The sequence below is a fragment of the Phacochoerus africanus genome, chromosome 1 (genome assembly GCF_016906955.1).
Source record: "Phacochoerus africanus isolate WHEZ1 chromosome 1, ROS_Pafr_v1, whole genome shotgun sequence".
NCBI lineage: Eukaryota > Metazoa > Chordata > Mammalia > Artiodactyla > Suidae > Phacochoerus > Phacochoerus africanus.
The window spans coordinates 57,661,338-57,674,323 of NC_062544.1; the positions used below are offsets into that span (position 1 = coordinate 57,661,338).

At 36.6% G+C, this 12,986-nt stretch overlaps 1 protein-coding gene across 5 annotated transcripts in view; it reads right to left on the reverse strand.

The window, feature by feature from the left end:
- Nucleotides 1-634: 634 nt before the first annotated feature.
- The window catches only part of NIPBL (NIPBL cohesin loading factor), a 212,951-nt gene continuing 200,599 nt past the window's right edge, over nucleotides 635-12,986 (reverse strand). For 3 of the 5 annotated variants that reach the window (XM_047766921.1, XM_047766949.1, XM_047766959.1), the window contains 6 exons: nucleotides 12,657-12,857; nucleotides 9,525-9,671; nucleotides 6,614-6,888; nucleotides 4,115-4,289; nucleotides 2,183-2,371; nucleotides 635-1,620 (listed from right to left, as the gene is read on the reverse strand). In XM_047766921.1, the coding sequence (XP_047622877.1) occupies nucleotides 1,255-1,620; nucleotides 2,183-2,371; nucleotides 4,115-4,289; nucleotides 6,614-6,888; nucleotides 9,525-9,671; nucleotides 12,657-12,857 (1,353 nt within the window). In that variant the 3' untranslated portion in view covers nucleotides 635-1,254. Of the gene's footprint in view, nucleotides 1,621-2,141; nucleotides 2,372-4,114; nucleotides 4,290-6,613; nucleotides 6,889-9,524; nucleotides 9,672-12,656; nucleotides 12,858-12,986 lie in introns of all 5 variants that reach the window. The other 2 variants (XM_047766939.1, XM_047766931.1) reach the window with 2 other exon arrangements.

The following is a 12,986-nucleotide window of genomic DNA, read 5'->3' on the forward strand; positions in this document are numbered from 1 at the left end:
AATAAACGACAACTGCTCCCAAAAGATGTATAAAACATTTAGAATAGAAAATAATAAACATCTCAACTAGTAAAATTACTCCTTTTTTCAGCATTAAAAAATAACTTGTGAAAAATGTAATGTTATTACGAAGTGTCATATTCATCTCAATTCTATTTCTAAAATAACACATGACATAATTTTAACTAAGAGAAATGCTAGTTCCCGAAAATAGCATGATTGTTACCTTTTCCCAAGACTGTTACCTTTTCCCGAGGTTTAAAAAATAAATATTACCATCATCATGACATCACTAGAAAGAAATTGAAGCATACAAGGAATAAACTATAGTTTCTTTTTATATCAAAATGTACTCTTGAAAATGTGTTTGGCACAGTGCTAAATCATATATAGTTAATACTAAATATTGCAGGATACAATAAAACCTTGGAGTTAATTGTTTACACCCTCTTATGGGAATGAAAATAATAGATACCAATTATTCAGAAGTCAGCCTATACAAACTGTATAAACAATATTTTATGTTTTGTTTGAAAACCAGTGATATAATAAATTTTACATAAAAGACTGCAAAATAATATAAATGGATTTAAACAGATCTTTACAATAAGAAATTCAAATGGAAACAGACAAGTAACAAAGAGAAGTAAAAAAATTTATTGCAGTATTCGCTCCACCAGATTGCCTGGGGATCCCTTTTCTTGTATTGTTTTCAGGGTGACCTAATACATCAAAATCTACATTTACAAAAAATCCTTCTGCAGATAGGTCATAGATACTGCATGCTTTTTTTTTTTTTTCCAACAGAATAAATTATATATCCAGGAGATTCTGCCATTTTACAGCCTGGAAAAAACAATGCTTCCCTGGAAACTGGGCTAAGCTAAAGAAAGCCATCCGCTGCTAGGTTAAACTCCAAGAACACTTTATTAAGAACATTAACAGACTAATTTCCAACATTCACTTGTTTATTTTTTAAACAGAAAGTTTTTTTTCCAAGATATAAACAATTTTTGTTAAACTATAATACAGTGGGAGTAAAAATGAACTGAGAATCTGTTTCTGCTGCACAACAGCGAAGGGAGCTCCCACAAAAATGTTTGCCCAACATTTCCTTCTTTTGTTCCTGCATCCCAGGTTCCATTCTTACTCTTCATAAAACTGATTTTTTTTTTTTTTTGCCAGAATGTTGATATTTCAAGTTTTTCTGCCTTTAAAAAAACTCCTGTAAATTTGGCTGCATGTACAAATTCATTAGCTGGAAGTCCCATCCTTGGCGGCATACAGGGATCGTAAAGTCTGAACAACTTTATTAGTCAGCTTATTAGCACTCGTTAGAGCAATTTTTTTGTAAATAATGTCTGACTCTTTAATAGTGTCTACCCAAGGCACCAGTTTGCGGCCATCACGGCGCTTAGCCTCAGTCCAGGAGCCACTGTAGGAGCCTGCCATCCACTGAACACTGAAGCCATTGCTGGTTTTCTGTACTACTCTTGCAATTTGTGGTCGATCTTTGTACTTTGGACAGCAAATAGCGATGACATCCATGACGTCAACACTTTCATTCATCTGTGCTGCCAACTCCGTAGAGTCTGAATTTCGTTTTGACCTTCTCAATGACTAAAACATTGGGAGGGGGGAAAAAAGACCAAGTGTTACACAAAATAATTTTAGTGAAATTATTGTTTTTATTGCTTTTAATCCCTTGACGCCGGGAGTTGGGATTTCCCAGCACACTTCCATTGCCGGCAATGAGACGCACCGTGACCGCCAGCGCCAAGGGGTTAACATATACTTGTAAAACCACGTAACTCTTAATTTGTACCCGTGTCTTTACTCTTATTGATATATAAAATTATATATACATATGAACCATAAAGCTACATAAAACTTAGCAACAATAAAAAAGGATAACACACATTAATACAGTCCAAAGAAAAATTAATAACCCTTTATGCTGGATAAATCTCATTTCTGTTTTTTTCTTTTTTATTGTCTTTTATGTTAAACTTTCTACAAAAGGTTGTATAAATGGATAAGTAGAGAATCTCTATCTACAAAATGTTTTTTCTCATAAGTATTACATTACTTGGTGTACATTTAATAGACTGACATATATAAGCACATAAAAATCATTTTACGTAATACGCTGCGAAATACGTTGACTCCTCCTCCGCCTCACCCCTGAAGTGCCTCCTCCTCTATCCTCCCCATCACTTTCATCATCTTCTGTCTCTGCTGCTGCATTATTTTTAGGGCTGCCTCCTCCAAGCAGCGAGGTAATTGCTTTGTTTCGAGCATTTGTGCTAGCCGACACCTCCCCTTCTTCTTCCTCTTCATCAGGGTCCAGATGTTCCATGAGAAGTTTGAACTACAAAAATTAGATAGTAATTTAGAATTTTAAGTAAGTATTTCAAACAAGATGCCAGATTCCTAAATGTTTTCCATGGCAGTAATTTTTGGTGTGCGTGAAATAGACTTTAGCTATTGTCCAAGTTGGGGGTTGGCAAACATTTTCTGTAAAGAGCCAGACATTGAGTGTTTTTTGGTTTTGCTGGCCAAAATGCAATACATAAATGAATGAGCCTGGCTATTTCAATAAAACTTGATTTTACATAAACAGGCAGTTGGCCAGATTTGGCCTACAAAGCCAGATCTTGCTGATTTTGGTCCAAGTTATCAAGTAGCCAGGTGATTACTAATTACTGACAGACATTTAAACATTTTCTGCTCCTTTGCTTTCTGCCAATGAGAGGATACAAGAAGAAGGAAAAGATGAAGAATTTTAAAGAAGAACTAAAATAAATTTCAAATTTAGAGTATAAAGGTTTGCATAGGAATAATATGAAAACCACTGTGTAGGTCACATTCTTAGTCCAGAAAATCACTGTTAGTTATGTTCAGTCATAAGTAGATTAAAATTAAAAAATCTTTATTTTTACATTTTAGGACAATCTTGAAAAGCATTTTTTAAAACACTGAATTTTTTTTTTATTGTGGTAAAATATACATAACATAAAATTTACCATTTTTAAAGTGTTTATTTAATTCATTAAGTATATTCACAATATTGTGCAACCACCACAACTGTCATTTCCAAAACTTTTTCATCATCCCAAAAAGAAACTCATTCTGTACCCACTCAATACTCCCCATTCTTCTCTCCTTCCCGGGCCCTAATACAGTAACCTCTATTCTATTCTCTTACTCTCTAAATTTGCCTATTCTAGAAGACATTTTATTTTTTTTAATTTTTAATTAAAAAAAAAATCTTTTTAGGGCCATGCCTGCAGCATATGGAAGGCTAGGAGTGGAACTGGAGCTGTAGCTGCTGGCCTTCGCCACAGCCACAGCAACGTGGGATTCTAGCTGTGTCTGCAGCCCTACACCACAGTTCACAGCAACACCGGATCCTTAACCCACTGAGTGAGGCCAGAGATCAAACCAGTGTCCTCATGGCTGAAGAGGGTAGAAGGATGACTTATCATGGTTTTTTCTTTTATGAAGTACAAACCATGTAATCCACTATGTTAAAACAAACAAACAAACACATATATGGGCATAGCTTTTCCCTAAAACTTGCCTAAAAACTTTTAGCTAAAATATGGAGTTCCCAATGCAGCTTACTGGAGTTCTCATCTCTGGAGCTCTGGGATGTAGGTTCAATCCCTAGCCCAGCACAGTGGGTTAAGGATTCAGTGTTGCTGTAGCTGTGGCACAGGTTGCAAATGTGACTCAGATCTGATCCCTGGCCCAGGAATTCCATATGTTGTGGAGTGGCCAAAAAAAAAAAAAAGAACCCAATGTGGTGTCTGTGACGATGAGGGGTCTTATTCAGTGGGTGAAGTTTCTGTCTTTGCCATAAGCTACAAAAACAAAAAACTTTTCACTAAAATAGTTAGTGGTAGGCTGGCATTTCCTAAGAAAAAACAATGATGGGGCAGTGGGTGAAATGGGAAAGGCAAGCTTAAAGTAACTCATTAGAACTATAGAGATAAAATTAATGGTTCATAAAGCTTACCTTCAATGTAAAGGAGGTAGCTATTTCTCTCAAAAGAATTTACTTTACACATGCTATTATCAGAAGGAAATATTTTTCAGTTTTACTACTTACATCTAGATACTGTTTTACTATACTCCTCTTCACATCTTCAGTGATTTTGGAATTAGCCATATCACTCCGCAGGAAGTCCAGTGTTTGTTTGGGATGAAAATGAACTCCTGTTTTTCGGTTTATCGCCTTATCATACACTTTTGCAGATTCAGATGGAGAGTATTTCTGAATTTTACTGTTTTGGGAAAATAAAATCATTAATTTAACATTTTTTCCCAGGTACTTACATTAAAATTGATTCCAGTTAAATTTACTTATAATTAAACTTTCTATCATTTAGATTTCAACCAGTGAAACTGTATATATAACATTAAGTGTAATTAAAAAAAGGAAAGTAAATACATAAAAACAAAGGTTAAAAAAAAAAAAAACGCATCAGATCCAAGCCACACTTGCAACCAACACTACAGCTGTGGCTGTATCCTTAACCCACTGTGACAGGCCAGGGATCGAATCTGCGTCTCAGTGCTCCAGAGACACCGCCAATCCCATTATGCCGGAGCGGTAATTCCATGTGGGACAGTTTTAATATACTTTCTCAGTACTACCTAACTGATTTACCTTGTTTCACTTTTTTGTGCCCCAACTATTCATTCTCTATACAGCAACCAGAGTGATGGTTTACAAACCTGTTTCACAGTCTTAACAACTGTTTCAAAATCTTTCCAACTCCTTAGTACTTCCCCAAGACTTAACAATGTTTTAAATCATTCTGAATAACAGGCATACCTTGGAGACATTGTGCATTTGGTTCCAGATCATTGCAGTAAAGCAAATACCACAATAAAACAAATCACACAAATTTTTTGGTTTCCCAGTGTGTATAAAAATTATTTACATTTACACTATACTAGTCTATTAAGTGTGCAATAGCATTATGTCTGGAAACAACATACAGGTTAACTAAAAAAAAAGTTACTGCTAAAAAAATGCTATCATCTGGGAGTTCCCGTCGTGGCGCAGTGGTTAACGAATCCAACTAGGAACCATGACGGTGCAGATTCGATCCCTGCCCTTGCTCAGTGGGTTAAGGATCCGGTGTTGCCGTGAGCTGTGGTGTAGGTCGCAGACACGACTCAGACCCTGCGTTGCTGTGGCTCTGGCATAGGCTGGCAGCTACAGCTCCGATTAGACCCCTAGCCTGGGAACCTCCATATGCCGCAGGAGCGGCCCAAGAAATGGCAAAAAGACAAAAAAAAAAAAAAAAAAGCTATCATCTGAGCCTTCAGTGAATTGTAATCTTTTTGCAATAGCAACAAAGATCAGGATCACAGACCAGCATAAAAAATTTAATAGTAGTGAAAAACATTTAAATATTTTAAGAATTACCAAAATGTGACACAGCGGCACAAAGTGAACAAATGCTGTTGGAAAAATGGTGACGTTAGACTTGCCCAACACTTTGCTCAAAATTTCAATTTTTAAAAAATACACAATATCTGCAAAATGCAATTAAACAAGGTATGCCTGTAGTTGCCAACATTTAACATCAAGTCACGTCTCATGAAAATCTAGATTATCCAGCTTCTCTTGAAAAGATGGAAACTCTGGCCACACTGTACCCACTCTTTCATGGGAACAAACTGATGAACATCTGAGTAACATCTGAACCCTTTGGATGCAATATGTTCTTTCCATTTTGCCACTGATCTTCTATCAGGTCTGCTTTACTCATTGCACTATCATCCCTATGAACACTTGACTTCAGAAGGTTTCAATGAATGTGAAAAATGTCCAAAATTCCATGGGTACAGGGAGAAAAGAGATACCTATAGTGACTACTGGTGGGTAAAATTTATAAGGCATTCTCAATTTATTAGTACTTTTTTATCTCCTAGAGCATATTAAAGATTACTGGGTTCTGTTAGAACTCAGTCTAGCTGGTCTTCATTCATTGCTCTTTAAAAACTTAAATTTGCAATCTATTTTAAGATTAGCCTAACTCTCTAATAGGAAAGGATTTAAAAGGATTTCTTTTAAAGGAAATCAACACAATAAGGCTTTTAATTTATAATGTATATCTTCAGTTAGAGAATACGGTTTTTCTCCAATAACAGATTGGATAGTAGTATGTCATATTATACAACAAAATGCTATATAGCAATAAAAAGGAACAAACTCCTTTTTTAAATAGCAGGATTTTTAATATTCAGCATGCAATCAAAAATGGGTTTCAGGAGTTCCCATTGTGGCTCAGTGGTTAATGAAACCGACTAGGAACAATGAGGTTGCGGGTTCAGTCCCTGCCCTTGCTCAGTGGGTTAAGGATCTGGTGTTGCCATGAGCTGTGGTATAGGTCGCAGATGTGGCTCAAATCTGGCATTGCTCTGGCTGTGGTGTATGTCAGCAGCTACAGCTCTGATTTGACCCCTAGCCTGGGAACCCTCATGTGCTGCGGGTATGCCCTAAAAAGACAAAAGACAAAAAAAAAAGGGTTTTATATTTGTTCATTATTTGAAAAGAATAAAGTGTTTTCTTTCAATGCTTATATAATCTTACCTATCAGAAAAGCCACAGAGATTCTTCAAATGTTGTTTTAACATCAGAAGCAATAAAATACCCTGTGAGACATTTGCAAACTCAATTAAAGGAGCTGAATTTTCTGGCAAACATTTCATCACTGAATTTATGTCATCTTCTGAATCGGAATCGGAATCGGAATCTACTCGTTTCCGTGACTTCCGAGGCCTGGAGACTTCTTCTTCACTCTCGCTTGACTCATTTTCCTTACTAGGAGATGATTTTCTCTCTTTCCTTTTGTCTTTTACCATAGACTGAAAAAAAAAAAAAAAAAAAGGAGGAAATTATTCTGTCTGAAAATAATAAATCCAAAATACCACCACCAACTATACATATACTCCATTCAACAGTTTCCAAAGTATCCTTAAATTTTAATATTTTATATATTGTTGTTCTGGTTGTGATACAGCAGAAACGAATCTGACTAGTAACCACGAGGTTGTGGGTTTGATCCCTGGCTTCGTTCAGTGGGTTAAGGATCTGGCATTGCTGTGAGCTGTGGTGTAGGTCACAGACACGGATTGGATCCTGCACTGCTGTGGCTGTGGCTGCGGCTGGCAGCTGTAGCTCCAATTTGACCCCTAGCCTGGGAACTTCCATATGCCACAGGTGTGGCCATAAAAAAAAAAAAAAATTATATATCAAAACCCCGACTTTCCATAAAAAAACTGAGGATGTAACCCTTGGGGGAAAAATTTCATTCCAACACTAAATAAAATCCAATCCTCCAACTACTACACTGCACTTCTAAAACCCTTCTGAAATAAACATTCAAAGGGAAACAATTTTTTTTTGGGCTGCGTTTGTGGCATGCAGAAGTTCCTGGACCAGGGATTGCACCCATGCCACAGCTGTAACCAGAGCTACAGTAGTGACAATGTTTGATCCTTACCGACCAAGCCATGAGGAAATTCCACGATTTTCTTATAGGATAGTAATAAAAGATAAATTAGCTATAGAGGTAACAATTTGGTATATGGGTAAGCCATTATAGAAGAAAATTATAATTTAACTGAGGAGAATATAATAGGCTTGAATTCCCCCAGCTTCAAACTGTCCCTTTAAAGAATGTTTCAGTAAGATAATGTACAACTTAAATACTTAAATTCTGTTTCTTTTTTTTTTTGTCTTTTTGTCTTTTTCCAGGGCCACAGCCGCAGCATATGGAGGTTTCCAGGGTAGGGGTCTAATCGGAGCTGTAGCTGTTGGCCTATGCCAGAGCCACAGCAACTTGGGATCCGAGCCCCGTCTCTGACCTACTCCAGAGCTCATGGCAATGCCAGATCCTTAACCCACTGAGCGAGGTCAGGGATCGAACCTGCAACCTCATGGTTCCTAGTCAGATTCGTTAACCACTGAGCCACGACGGGAACTCCAAATTCTGTTTCTTTGTGCTTTATGAGGCTGTTAGCTCTTAAAAAAAAACCAAGTCAGCTGGCTTCAAGAGGTGGAAAACACCAGACTACAAAGCAATATTCAAAATGTAACTGTTAAAAAATAAAACAGGAGAAACATGTACGAGTATATTTACATAAGTAAGCAGAGTAAGAAAATATGATGGATCTAGTTCCTGGGAAATTATTAACTTCTCAAACCTTAATGTGCATGTTAAAACACCTAGAAATTTTATTAAAAATTCAGACTCTGTTACAGCAGATCTAGGGTGGGACCTGAGGTTCTGCAGGTTTAGTAAGTCCTCAGGTGAGGCCAGTGCTAGTAGCCTGGGTGTATAAATCAAGTAACAAGTGTTAAGATACTTCTGTAATTACAACCTTTAGGTTTTAAATAATCTCTTCAATTTATGAGTTTCACTAGGCTGAATTATGAGTACTAAGATATAAAATGAGAGATTTACTTATATTGTCAGGTACATGAAAATATTCCAATTAAATTACAAAGAATGTAAATTACCAACTGTACCTACTATGTGCCCAAGTGATACACCATGTATTTTTACAATTTAAGTATATTTCCTCCTAAAACCATTAAAGAAAAGATATAAAGTTTATAATGAGGGAGTTCCCGTCGTGGTGCAGTGGTTAACGAATCCGACTAGGAACCCATGAGGTTGCGGGTTCGGTCCCTGCCCTTGCTCAGTGGGTTAACGATCCGGCGTTGCCGTGAGCTGTGGTGTAGGTTGCAGACGTGGCTCGGATCCCGTGTTGCTGTGGCTCTGGCGTAGGCCGGTGGCTACAGCTCCGATTCAACCCCTAGCCTGGGAACCTCCATATGCCGAGGGAGCGGCCCAAGAAATAGCAATAGCAACAACAACAACAACAACAACAACAACAACAAAGACAAAAGCCAAAAAAAAAAAAAAGAAGTTTATAATGAGAAATTTAATAAAGATTTTGGGCATAATATATGGTAACTCCATTAGGATGCTGGTGTTCAGGGGTAAGGACATCATTAGTATTGCAGATTTTCTGTGATTCCTTGCTAAATAAGCTACTTACAGATATATCTGTATCTCTTCAAATGTAATAGTATTATCTACAGCATTACCAGATTTATAAAATAGCAAGATGTTTTAAAATGGGGTTTAAATGAATATATGAATGGACACCAAACACTTAAGGTCAGTGCTTAAAATGAGAGAAATAAAGGAGTGGGATGGCTTATTAACAGAACAATTCCTATATGTGTGTGTATATTTTTTTTTCTACCTAAATGATCTGGAATGAAATGGTTTAAAGGTCTTTCTTAGTGGAAACGAAATGGCAACCCACTTCCTTCCCCCCAATTCAAGCACGACCCAGATTTCATGAAGTTTATTTAGAAAGCTTTTATATTCCTGTGAAAAGAAAAAAAAACAATGAGAAACAAAACAATGAAAAAGCATGCCTGCACTCTGAAAGATGCATTAAGAATAGTAATGTGTGTAACTTACCTCCTTGAATGACTGCAGTAGGTTACTACCAGAAACTGAGAGTGTAATGTCTATATGATGCATTATAAACAACGGCTCTTCCTGTGTCTGGTATGGAAAACAGGCTAGATTGTCTGCTATGTACAAGAGCATATTCACTTCTGTTTTCTGTAAATTTTAAAAAAAGGTACACATGTTTAGTGGATAATCTAGAAATCCATCCCAAAAAGTCTTTTTAGAAGAAATACTACAGGGCACTTTCACCTCAGTTAATGTTTCACAAGGCAAGGCAGTGGGGGTGGGGGGCGAAGGAGGGAAGAAGGGAGAAGGGGGAAAAGAAATGGATTTTAGAGACTAATCTTAAACCCATTTTGAGAGATTTCATAATAACTTAAACCACGGTACCTTAAGAAAGGAAGAGGTGAAATTTTTTAGTGCACCCAAGTGGGAGTGCCTGGTTTTCTTATAGGAGTATATAAAATCTTTATGATAAATCCATACCACATCAGAAAGTACACATATGAATTCATAATTTGTCAGTGTGGTTCTAAAAGTTTAACCCATATGGAGATCAGTTACACACAGTTACTATTCTACTTTCAAAAGTAAGTGGTAATTATAGCAATAATATGTGGGTTAAAAAAAATAAAGTTCATGAACTTACAAAACAGTGGTCAGTTTCCTGTGTATAAGTAATTTAGAATATCAGATTCATTTTGACAGTGCTACCACTTTCACACCATAAAAACTCTGATGGTGGCAAATCATAGCTACTACTAATTGTCTGCTTTAAAAGAAAGTAACAGAGACTTTCAGCATTTCGTGATCATACAGAATATAAACAGAAAGACATGTTATTAAATTCCTTTAAAACATTTACAGCTTAAAAAAAAAAAAGAGGAAAAATGGGCAATGAAAAACACTCCTTTTTGGAGTTCTCTTGTACACAGTGGGTTAAGGATCCAGTGTTGTCACTGTAGTAGTTTGGGTCACTGCTGTGGCATGGGTTGGATTTCTGGCCTAGGAACTTCCACACGCCACAGGCATGGCCCGAACCAACCAACCAACCAAAAAACCCCACTCCTTCCTACCATCTCCCTTATCCTGCTGTTCAAACAATGTAAAAATTCAGTATCAGCCATAGCACAACAAAAATCCCATAAAACAGATGGAATAAACTTGCTATTTGTATTCATGAGATCCTCACTCTATTTTTCATTTTTAAATATATAACAATCCCACATGTTAAAGTTGGGTAAATACAGACAACCACCCTCTCCTTACTGAAACCTTCCTCCTTAGGTTTTCCTTCCTAGCTTTTTGACTATTCCTCTACCATCTCCTTTTCAAACCAACTCCTTTTCAAACTGCTTTTAGCAATATTCTATTATTCTTTTAGGTGCTTGGGGCAAAAATATTCCAGTTATCCTTTGGCTATTCTTCTCACAAAGTCTCATTTAAATTTGTGTTCCTAAAAATGCTCTTTGTTACCTGTTCTCATCATTGTATTTAACACTTTCTTTCTTTTTTCTTTTTGTCTTTTTAGGGCCAAACCCACGGCATATGGAATTTCCTGAACCAGGGGTCAAAACAGAGCTGTAGCTGCCAGCCTCGGCCACAGCCACAACAACTGCATCTGAGACGCATGTGTGACCTACACCACAGCTTGTGGCAACGCTGGATCCTTAACCCACTGAGTAAGGCCAGGGATCGAACCCACATCCTCATGAATACAAGGAGGTTTCTTAACCTGTAGAGCCACAATGGGAACTCCTATTTAACACTTTCAACAGTCTTCTGCTGTCTACAAGATCCTCCATAAACATGCCTCACTGTAACCTTACTGTTCCAGTTAAATAATAATCTGCTCATGACTTCCCATAAATTAACATTGTACATTTATTCATGTTTTAACCCCTGCCTTAAACAGTAAATCCATTTTATCTAATGCCCCTAAGCCTATACTAATGTGTTCCTCCTCTGACAGCCTCTGCTGGAGGTAGTCAGAAGAAAGCACCGCATTCTGAGAGCTGGATTTCTATTTAACATTTCACACGCTAAGATGACAGAACTTCCAGCTAATGACATACAACAGGCAATGAAACCATGTAGGAGTAAAGCTCAGGAAGGAGATACAGATTAGAGTAGTATCATCAATACAAACCACTGGGACTCAGACTATGCTAACTTTAACTGCTACTTCCTTATTTTGTATCTTAGCTCCCCAGCTGAAGGTAAGATTCAATGAGGGCAAGAGCACCATATACTACCATTTTGAATTCCTATCAACATGTCCTACATACAATAAAAGTTTAATACTCATGACAGCCCTGGTGATGATTAAATTGCATTCCAAGTATTTCTAAAATAGAAGTTTGTAGTACTTATTTACTAGGTAATAGACCCCTAAATTTCATGCAAAGAAGAGATCTAGTAAGGCATCTATATCCTGGTAATTTAAATTTTGCTTTACTGAAAAAAAGCTGGTATTGGAATAGCAACTAAGTCAAGCCACAAAGTGATTAAAATAAGAAAAAAAAAATTTTTTTTTAAAGCTTTACACACATACACTAATTGGTAAGCTCTATGTGGAAAGATACCACATCTGTCCTATTTGCTGTTTTACCTTCATCTCTAGCACAGTGGCTATGATGAGTATATGCTGAATAAATGCTGATGTAAAATGAATAAAAAATTAAGCAGACTCTTCATTAAGGAGGTCAAGTTGAGCAAGCAGGGATCTCAGCAGCCAAAAACCCAGAACTGCTGCTCTAACAATATTCAAGTCTGACAGAAATAAGTGAAATTTCACTCTATCTATCTATCTATCTATCTATCTGATTTATTCTTGAAGTGATAGTTTAGTAACATGGTTTATTTAAAGGTATGCTGAAAAGAACTGTTATCAAAGTTTATAAGATATTCAGTATGGAGACACGATTTTATTTTACCTCTCATTGTGTTTATTTTCATGGAAAATTTCCCCTTAAATTTTGACTGTATCCCATGTAATTAACATAGGCTTAAAGAGACACACTTAATATAGTCACTATTATTTATTAAAATGGCAACGTTTTTAAAAAAATGTACACTACTTTAGGCATAAAATTTATAGGACTTATTTTCTTAAAATAATAAATTTTTTATGCTTACTGCTGTGTCATCAAAGAGGTTGAGTAAAGAAATTAGAAAGGCTCGTCTGTGTTGGCGGTTTCCACGGATCATGGAGTAAAGGTGTGAACACAAAGCACTGGAGGACTCATCTTGTCGGAAACCCCTCACAGGATCTTTTAGGCATGTGTTGATTGCCTGTTGTACCTGGTAAGACATCTTCATACCAGCCACTGCTTTCATCTGAAATCAATAAAAGCCTTATTTTTATCATGGAAATTAAAAGAGTTAAATTAAAAATGTAATTCTGAGCACTATGGAACAAGGCTAATTTTATTATTTGGTCTTATTTCAAATAATACAAAATCATAG